Source organism: Apis dorsata, unplaced genomic scaffold (genome assembly GCF_000469605.1).
Source record: "Apis dorsata unplaced genomic scaffold, Apis dorsata 1.3 scaffold_161, whole genome shotgun sequence".
Lineage (NCBI taxonomy): Eukaryota > Metazoa > Arthropoda > Insecta > Hymenoptera > Apidae > Apis > Apis dorsata.
The window spans coordinates 279,252-288,913 of NW_006263450.1; the positions used below are offsets into that span (position 1 = coordinate 279,252).

General features: G+C 35.4%; 3 protein-coding genes across 3 annotated transcripts in view; 2 read left to right on the forward strand and 1 right to left on the reverse strand.

Annotated features, from left to right (window-relative positions):
- Positions 1-9,662, reverse strand: part of LOC102681152 — a 71,937-nt gene that overhangs the window by 2,782 nt on the left and 59,493 nt on the right. The window contains 2 exon segments of the mRNA XM_031509509.1: positions 1-269; positions 2,217-2,465. Of these exon segments, the coding sequence (XP_031365369.1) occupies positions 1-269; positions 2,217-2,384 (437 nt within the window). The 5' untranslated portion in view covers positions 2,385-2,465.
- On the forward strand, positions 3,889-8,497 carry LOC102681281 (tetratricopeptide repeat protein 25-like). The gene is made up of 6 exons (XM_031509494.1): positions 3,889-3,912; positions 4,001-4,253; positions 4,803-5,081; positions 6,884-7,310; positions 7,410-7,673; positions 7,847-8,497. Exons 1-6 carry the CDS (start codon positions 3,889-3,891, stop codon positions 8,472-8,474), a joined length of 1,875 nt encoding a protein of 624 aa, XP_031365354.1. The 3' UTR covers positions 8,475-8,497.
- LOC102681418 (tetratricopeptide repeat protein 25-like) overlaps positions 9,370-9,662 on the forward strand; it is a 6,600-nt gene continuing 6,307 nt past the window's right edge. Inside the window, exon 1 of the mRNA XM_031509495.1 lies at positions 9,370-9,633. Coding sequence (XP_031365355.1) covers positions 9,446-9,633 — 188 coding nt within the window. The 5' untranslated portion in view covers positions 9,370-9,445. The remainder of the gene's footprint in view (positions 9,634-9,662) is intronic.

Genomic DNA, 9,662 nt, shown 5'->3' on the forward strand with positions numbered 1-9,662 from the left:
TCGGTCATGTACACGGTCCTCACGTTTGCCATCGACAATTCTAATTGGAACTCGCCGTTCGTGTCGGCGAAATTTCGGCTGTACAGGTCCGACACAGGGATGTAGTTCCGGTTGCCCTGGGCGGGCGCCTCGTACGTGAACTTCACCCGTTTCCCGGAGAATCCCTCGTTCATGGAGAAGTGTTCCCGGTTCAGAAGGGTGAACGTGAAGTCCACGTAGACGCGCAGGTTCCTCGATGCCCCGCGCCATACCAGGTACGCGCCTAGAACCTAGATCAAGCGCCCGGATCAAGTGAATTTTTATTATAATTTTATTATTAATTTTTATTATTTTATTATTTTATTATAATAGTCGTAATTGTTTGTTTTTTTTTCAGAGAGAATGTGGTGTAGGTTGGGATATTCTTTTTTTTCTCTCTCTTTCTTTCGTCGATTGATCTCGAGAGGGAAGATTTTTGAGATGGATTTTTTTTTCGTTAATAAGAATCAATGAGTATGTATGTGAGTGTGATTATAAATTTTATTTTTTTTATCGTATGTATTTTTAAAGAAGGATTATTATCGTGGTTTTATTAAAGTTGGAATATTTTTTTTCTCTCTCTTTCTTTCTTTTGTCGATTGATCTCGAGAGGGAAGATTTTTGAGACAAATTTTTTTTTCATTAATAAGAATCAATAAGTATGTATTTGAGTGTGATTGTAAATTTTATTTTTTTTATCGTATGTATTTTTAAAGAAGGATTATTATCGTGGTTTTATTAAAGTTGGAATATTTTTTTTCTCTCTCTTTCTTTCTTTCGTCGATTGATCTCGAGAGGGAAAATTTTTGAGACGGATTTTTTTTTCGTTAAGAAAAGTGTCAATGTCAATGAATATGTATTTGAGTGAGATTGTAAATTTTATTTTTTTTATCGTATGTATTTTTAAAGAAGGATTATTATCGTGGCTTTATTAATGGAATGAATTATCATCGATCGCATTGGAGCTTTATTTTCGGTTTATCTCTCCAGGTATTTTATTCCCAATGGGGCGCTATTGCTATTGTTCGATCATGGATTATTAATGGTTGCTTTATTAATTTCTGATATTATCGTTATCTAATTATCGCGTTAATATCGGGGCATATTTTGGAAAACACGTCACTCCGCGCGGCGTTATTTGAAAAACCGATCGATTTCCCCTTTAAATTGAATCCATAAGCCTCGCCATTGCTTCGATTGATTTTTCAATCTGACGATGCGTCCATTTGAATTCTGTGCTTAATCTGAGCAAATTGTGCAGGTCGAGAACAAATGATCGATGAACAAATATCGATCTGATCCGATTAAATACGTAATTTTATTTCCCCTTCCCTTTTCTTTTTACTCCACGAATTCCTCACTCGAAGTAAATTATAACAGAGAGCGATCGATGATAAGAAACTGTGATGGACGATTCAAGAATTTTGATAAAATTACGAATCGAATGTTTTGTTTCGAATCGATAAAAAGATAAAAATTTTAATCGAAATAAGATATATATAAAAAAGATATTAATACTTTTAAGTGATTGAGATCTTTTCCGCGTTATCAAAAAAAAAAAAAAAAAAAAAAAAGGAAATTAGATGATATGGACATTCCATCCATGAAGAGACACTCTGCATGTGAATTTTATGCATGTATGAATAAATACTCCATTGTTCGAGAGATTTAACATGATTCGAATGGATTATGAATTCCTGGCACGAGTGAGGAAAGAGAGAAAGAGAGATAGATTTGGCTTCTGCATTCCACAAGGAAAATGAAAAAACACAGAACGAAGCAATATTTGCGGTTCGCGACTCTCGAAACAATTTCGCTTTATTTGCTCTCGATCGATTTTAATGATAAATTCTGATAAACGTATTTGGCTATTTTCCAAGCCAAATTTATCTATATACATATAGTTTAACTTGTCGCCCTATAATTTTGTTAATATCTTTAATATCTTTCGATTACGGATACAATTAATTTACAATCTTTATAGTTTAAATATTTTATTTTTGTTTATTCCAAATGGCAGATATCTAAGTCATTTACGTACGTATTTTATTTAAGCGTTTATTTAATTATTATACAACGATCACTTTTCATCACATTCATTACATCAAGAATAATCATTTCATTTAATTTTTAGGATAGGCAAGAATTTAAGAATTAAGAACGTTATTACTACACGAGAGGGTATATAATAAATATACCTTGTTCCCTCGCGAAAACGCAACGGACCATCTTTGAAAACCGCATACGAGCTCCTTGCTGGTTACGTCTCTTTCAGGATCCCGTACCACGCTTCTTGTGACGACGAAGGAGAAGACCCGCGTGCCACTGCTGTCAGGCAGCTGCGCGAATCTGTACAGCAAAGCCATCACCGCATCTCGAGGGCACAGCTAAACCGATGGTCCACGATTATTCCTCTACGTCCCTAAATATTCTCGTTCACCACTGTTCTGCAACAACAGAATTCCATAAATTTATACGAAACTTTCTTGTTTTTGATTTAAGTTTAATTAAATTAAATTATAAGGTATATATATATTTGTATCTTATTGTATCTTATTACTTATATATTAATCTTCGAGTGGTATTGTTATAAGTGATCAAGATAATAGCTCGATTGGAGTTTGAATTAGAGTATTATTATCAGTGAGTGGGATCATTGATTTAACACTCTACTGATCTTTGTCTTATCGATTATTGATCACTGAATATAATCAGAGATTAACTAATTCCTGATTAACCAAAGATTAACTATTAACCAAGTAAATAGGTATTGATTAAACACTAACTTATTATTGATTATTAGTTAAATTAGACCAATCACCGATTAAATCGTTGATCAATCATTAACTGTTAGTGGTTGATTCACCAATTATCCAAAGTTATTCCAAGTTTAAAACGGATATTAAAAAGAATATCTGAGCTTTACAATTACCACTCTTTCGAGATCTGTATTTGATAGGGGGCAAATATTCACATCTGATAATACCAAGTTCCCTGTACCAAAGCAAAGGGAACAGAGAAAAAGTTATGCGCGTAAATCCTCTTCGGTTATTCGAATGTAATCCCTCGTCGTGCGTGACAATTAATACCACAAGGAGCTTTACGAGGCGCGCCATATTATTTTAGAGTTGAAATCGGATTAAAATTGTTCTCTTCATCTAGTCTCAAAGGAACTCAAAAATTCTGAAAGATGAATTTTCCCTTTTTCCCTTTCCTCTCGCTAAAATCCATTTCCAAAATCGCGCGTTTCATTCAAGTTGATGAATTAATCATCGATTTGAAGTGATATTTAGAGAAAATTGCGTATTTTTCACTGAATTTGTGAAATTGCAAGAAAAAAGAATTATTGCCAAACATGATACCGTTTCCTTAAGTCGATACAATTCTGAAAAACAAGTATTATTTATTAGATAAAACGCATATTTTTAACTTTTTGAAATTGTAAGAAAAAAGAATTATTATCAAACACGATACTATTTCTTTAAATCGATACAAAAACGACAGGTACTATTTAGATTAGGTACGTTTAAATTGAAAATTAATTAATTGTAATTGAATGAATTCGTAATAAATTTCTTGTTATCTTTTTATTTTAGAATACGCGCCCAATGTAACACGGATGGAAGAAGTAAAAAATATTTTTTTCAAATAGAAACAAAGGAAGGAAAGTTTCTTTATTTCATAATATAGCCTGAAGCGTGCCGTATCTCAAAATGCAATTTTCAGCCAATCAAAATCGGCCGATATCTACGTGACACGATTAATTTCGTTCGCTTTAATTCGCTTTAATTTTTCGTGAAAAAAAATGAAAATGCGACAGTGATAGATTCTCCATTCAAATTCCCGGTCCAGACAGATTCAAAATTCGCGATGGAAAAATCTACAATATCATTGGTATCACGTGTATACTATTATATAGGTTAATCTTGATCCAAATGGATGAAAATTCTCTTCAATTTATCTCCGCTTCCCTCCCTCCCAGATCGGAAATCCCAGGTTGGGGTTGAAGGAGGAGGAGGGCCCGTTGTTCTTCAGGGACGGTATAGTTTATCGAGAATGGGGCTACATCTTCGCGAGGCTCGAGAAATTCCATCTTGCGGAGTTATATTTCGACAAGGCGATCAAACAGACCCAGGTCAACGATCTGAGAACGTATCTTGGGCTTGTCAAGGCACAGCTCGCCTACGCAAGGTTCAAAAGGGCGCTCAAGACCGAGGAAAAATGCGTGGAGCTAGGTTAACCTTCAACTGAGAACATGTGCCTTTTTTAAACGAAATTGAACGTCTTTCTATGAAAAGAATTTTTTCCTAGATATTTTCAAAATATTTTCGTATTCAGAATTATTCGAAATTTCGTACTCGAGACTCGGCTTTATCAGATATCAAACTTGATTCGTTGACGCGAAAATGAGAAATTTACGAAGTTTGGAAGTTTGGTGTCGAGAGAATCACCAATTTCCTTTTTATTTATTATTTAGTTGATTCTTATTTCCTTTTTCCTTTTTATTTAGTTGATTCCTCCAATTCCTCCAATTTAAAATATCCAATCGCGAGGAATTATTGTATAATACGATAATTCTTAATAATTTCGAACCTCTTTTTCTTCTTCTTCTTCTATTAATAATCGTATTTTTGAGTTAATTATATCTTAATTATATTTTTATTTTTAATCAATTTTTAATTATATTTTTGAGCTAATAATATATAATATATTATATATTTATCTACGAATCAACTTTCCATGAATTGAAGTTTCGAGTTTTATCAATTATTCTTTATTTTCAGATCCATCTTATTCACACGTGAAGCACATACAGTTGCAAACCCTGTTTGCCATCGGTGAGTTCGAATACAGCTTGATACACGCTCACCAAGGCTTTCAGAAACATCCGACCACGGATTTGGAGCACGGCATACTGCAAGGGAACGAGACCATCGAGGACTGCATCGGCATAGACACCTCGCCGATAACTCTTCAACTTCTTTACCCGTGGATACGCGAGCTCCAGGAGTATCGCAAGTATTTGGTGGAGAAGCTGAAGGAGGAGGTGGACGAGCTCGCAGGTGAATATAAAATATGAAAACTTTTTTTTTCAATCCATCCAGGATTTAAAGAATTTCCAAATGTTATGGGATTAATTAATAATTATTAATTAATAATTAATCTGTTGTAAATTAATGTTCCTCTCGAGCATCGATTCTGAAAGATTGACTTTCTGAAAAAAAAAAAAAATGATTCGATTTCGTTTCGTGGAGTTGTTTGATTTTTCGTCTCGATCTCGAGGAGGACGATTTTCGTTTAAAAAAAAAAAAGAGGGAAAGATCGAAGAACTTCGTTAAAAGCGTAACCGTGGTTCGTTAGAACGTTTTAATCTCTCCTCGTGACGTTACGTGCTTCAGTTGGTAACGTAATCGCGCTAACGAGCAATACTTGATTATAATACTAGTTCGATAAATCGAGAATCTCGAGCGATAAGCATTAAGCGTTTCGAAAAGATAATTAATTCGATTCGCTCGGAACGGTGATCAATATTACTTTGCTTTCAAATTTTAATCCTCTGATATAACATTTCGCTTCTAAATAAAATTATATTATGTAGGAATATAGATGGAAAGATAAGTGCTGAGATCCTCCTCCAATCCATTCTCTTTTTCTTTTGCAAGAGAAAATTCTAATTTTCGTATTTTCGAGATTTTTAAAATTCTCGTGCGATTCTTTGCGAACTGTAAGAAGAATTCAAAATTATATTATCTTTTAGGTATATAGTTAATAATAAAGTTAATTTCAGATATTGGAATATAAATGTAGAGATAAATGCTAAAATTCTTTTTTTTTCTGCAAGAGAAAATTCTAATTTTCTACGTATTTTTAAATTTTAAATTTTAAAGCGATTCTTTGCAAATTTGTAAGGAGAATTCAAAATTGTATTATCTTCCAGGCATATAGTTAATAATAAAGTTAATTTCAGATATTGGAATATAAATGCTGAGATAAATGCTGAAATCCTTTCTTTTCTGCAAGAGAAAATTCTAATTTTCGAAATTTCAAAATCTCGAGCGATTCTTTGCAAACTGTAAGAAGAAATCAAAAATTATATCTTGCAGGCATAGTTAATAATAAAGTTAATATAAGAATATAAGTACATAAATCCTGAAATCCTTTTTTTTTTCTGCAAGAGAAAATTCTAATTTTCTTACGTATTTTTAAATTTTAAATCTTAAAGCGATTCTTTGCAAATTTGTAAAAAAAATTTAAAATTATATTATCTTCCAAGCATAGTTAATAATAAAGTTAATTCGAAATATAATAATTCGAAATATATTCTAATTTCCTTACGTATTTTCGAGATTTTTCAATTTCAAATTCTCGAGCAATTCTTTGCAAACTGTAAGAAGAAATCAAAATTATATTATTTTTCAAGCATAATTAATAATAAAGTTAATTCAAAATATAATAATTCGAAATATATTCTAATTTCCTTACGTATTTTCGAGATTTTTCAATTTCAAATTCTCGAGCAATTCTTTGCAAATTGTAAGAAGAAATCAAAATTATATTATCTTCCAAGCATACTTAATAATAACGTTACTTCGAAATATAATAATTCGAAATATATTCTAATTTCCTTACGTATTTTCGAGATTTTTCAATTTCAAATTCTCGAGCAATTCTTTGCAAATTGTAAGAAGAAATCAAAATTATATTATCTTCCAAGCATAATTAATAATAAAGTTAATTCGAAATATAATAATTCGAAATATATTCTAATTTCTTACGTATTTTCGAGATTTTTCAATTTCAAATTCTCTAGCGATTCCTTAAACTTAAAAGATTTAGGAAAACGAGAAATTATATAATCTTGCAGGCATAGAAGAGGAGCAATCGAAGTTCAAAGTGAACGACCCTATTGCCCAGGCGGAACTATGGTTTAAAAAGTTGCAGCTCATCTTCTCCCAGATTTATATGGGACATTTGGCCAAGGACAAGGAATTCCTGCAATTTTTGGCCGAGAATCCCGAGAAATACGACTCGCCTAATAGAGAGAGCTCCATTATACTTAACGAGATGATATGGAGAAATTACAACAGGTGCCTTCGTAGACAAAACGTTCTGCGGATGCGGCAACCTCTTTACGTGATGTTGTTCAAGCGGAGGCTTAAACCGGAGGGGTTCAGAAGGGCCCTAGAGGCCGAGAAGAAGCTGAAAAAGAACCTCATCATCGTGCAAGCCGACTTCTTGCTGAATCGTCTGCACGAAATTAGAATGAAAAAGGATTACATCGAGTTCTTCAGGTAAAGAATAATAACCCTCGATCGTAACAATTTTTCTCTTTTTTCTCGAGAAATATCCAAAAAAATATATCTCTCTATTATTATTTCGAATAAATTTAGAATGGTGGACTGGATAAAGGACAAATTAGACTCGTTCTCCTCGAAGATGTTCCCCTTAAAGGAGAAGTGTTTGAACGTGCTTTACAACATGATCGCGTGGACCTACATAGACTCGCGCAATGTGACCAACATACAAGATTTAAACCTTAAGAAGATATACCTGAAACACCATTTGGGGATTCGGGTAGCTGAATTGCCACGAGACGTAGATATCGGTTGGATAAAAGCCATCGATAGGAAAGAGGCTCTGAAAACGTACCGCAGGTTCGTCACTCCTTCAATTCGAATCAAATATCAATCTTTCCCCTTTTCATCTCACCGATTAATAATAATTCTAACGTTGAAAAAAAATATCTTCAACGACAACAATTATAGCTAATCCAAAAGAATATTTTAAGCCCCCTCCCCTCTCTCTCTCCCTTTCAATCGATTTACAGGAGATTGGCGATGGCGTCCGAGCCGTTGGAGCTGGCCTGGCTTTTCCACGAGCTGTGCAAATACTTGATCGACATACGCCGCTACGATCTGGCGAGATTCTACGGGAAGAAGGCCCGCGACATGGGCCAGGAGGCCCAGAACGAGCAGTGGATGCTGAATTCCCAGCATCTGTTCATCCGTATAGAGATATGCCAGAATTATAGGAACGAGGCCAAGGAGGCTGCCCTCATCGCCCTTGCAAGCTCGAAGAAGCTCGGCCTCGACTTCCTGGTCGATTTTTACAAACGAGCTGTCGAGATAATCGACGACATAGACATGGAGAAATTGCTCGCGTTCGACGCGATCGCCGCCAGGCAACAGCTCATATTGAACCTGATGCCCGAGGACATGAAGGCGGAGGTGGATTTCCTTTGGAGGCGGATGGAGGCGGTCCCGGCGAAGAGGAGGATATCCGTGATGCCCGGCTGCAAACCGGTGGACAAGAAGTTCAAGCTGCCCTGCAAGAGGAAGACCATAATGCCACAACCGCCGAAGGATCCGATTATAGAGACGAGGAAGGCGCTGCTGGCCCAGTTCGAGCCTTCCAAGGAGAGGCTTGGCTTCATCGATTTCGATCAATACGATTAATAATCGGTTCGAGAACGAGAAGTGATCGTCTTGCGTAAAAGTATTCATAGATTATACGATTTATCCAAGGATTGACTTAATAATTTCTCGATGTGAACACGTAGAGCGAAGAGATAGAACTCCAAGCAGACATCGTCAAGTTTTGCTCGACAAAAAAGACAGGAAACTTTAAAGCGTGGAAACTTTAGGGACCAAGGTCGGATTTTTGGCGATTTTTGAAACTATCCGAGTTTCTTCCGAGAAACGCTGAACGCCTTTCCCTGAATTTTCTCGATCGAAGGAGAAAAAAAAAATAAATAAATAAATAATTGTTGTCGTCGGATTTTAAAAAGTTTCCCCAAGTTTTCCAAAGTTTGGAGCGACGTTTAACGTCCGAGCCAATTTTTCTCAACCCCTTAAGAGAGATAATCTTGGACGGTGTTCAACGACGACAATCTTCTTCGAGCGAGCAGGTCGCAAGTGTGTAACGCCTTATCTTCTTTTTCAGGTTTGGAAAGATGGGATTTTGATGGGGGCTGGATTTTCCACGCGGACCTCTGGAAAATTGCGCCGGCTAATAGGATAAGTTCCACTCTTCGTTGCCTGCGTTTCAATCCCCGTTAAATGGATAAATCGAATTCCTTCGTGAAAGTCCAATTGTGAAAATCAGATTTGTTCAAGTAGAAAATAAAATTTCCATGTAATTTGTGAATGTACAGTATGGTAGAAAATATAGTTGTATATATAATATATATTATATTGTTTCTGTTTGAAAAATAATTAATCCGAATTTGACGATCGATGATAAAGATCGCCGGAGAAAAGATCGTGTTCGATCGGTAACAACGTTATCTAAAACGTTTCTAAAAATAATATTCGCGATACGTAATAATTGGCAAACTTCAAAGCACGAGGGAGAGGAGAAGGGGGGGATTAACGGCTCATTTCAACTTCGACCAGACGAACGTCAACATCGTTCCTTTTAAATTTCGATGGCCGTCCTCGCGAGCAGAAGCCTGAAAGACGACCTCGAGGACTTGAACGACACGAGGAAAGCGATCGAGAATGCGGAATGCCGTGCCCGCCTCGATCACAAGAGGACCGATTCCAAGCAAAATTTGAAAAATAGCCGGGAGTATGCGCAAGCTCTGCACCGTGAGGCGGATCAGCTGTACCGCAGGCAAGATTTCCTTTTTTTTTTTTTTTTTT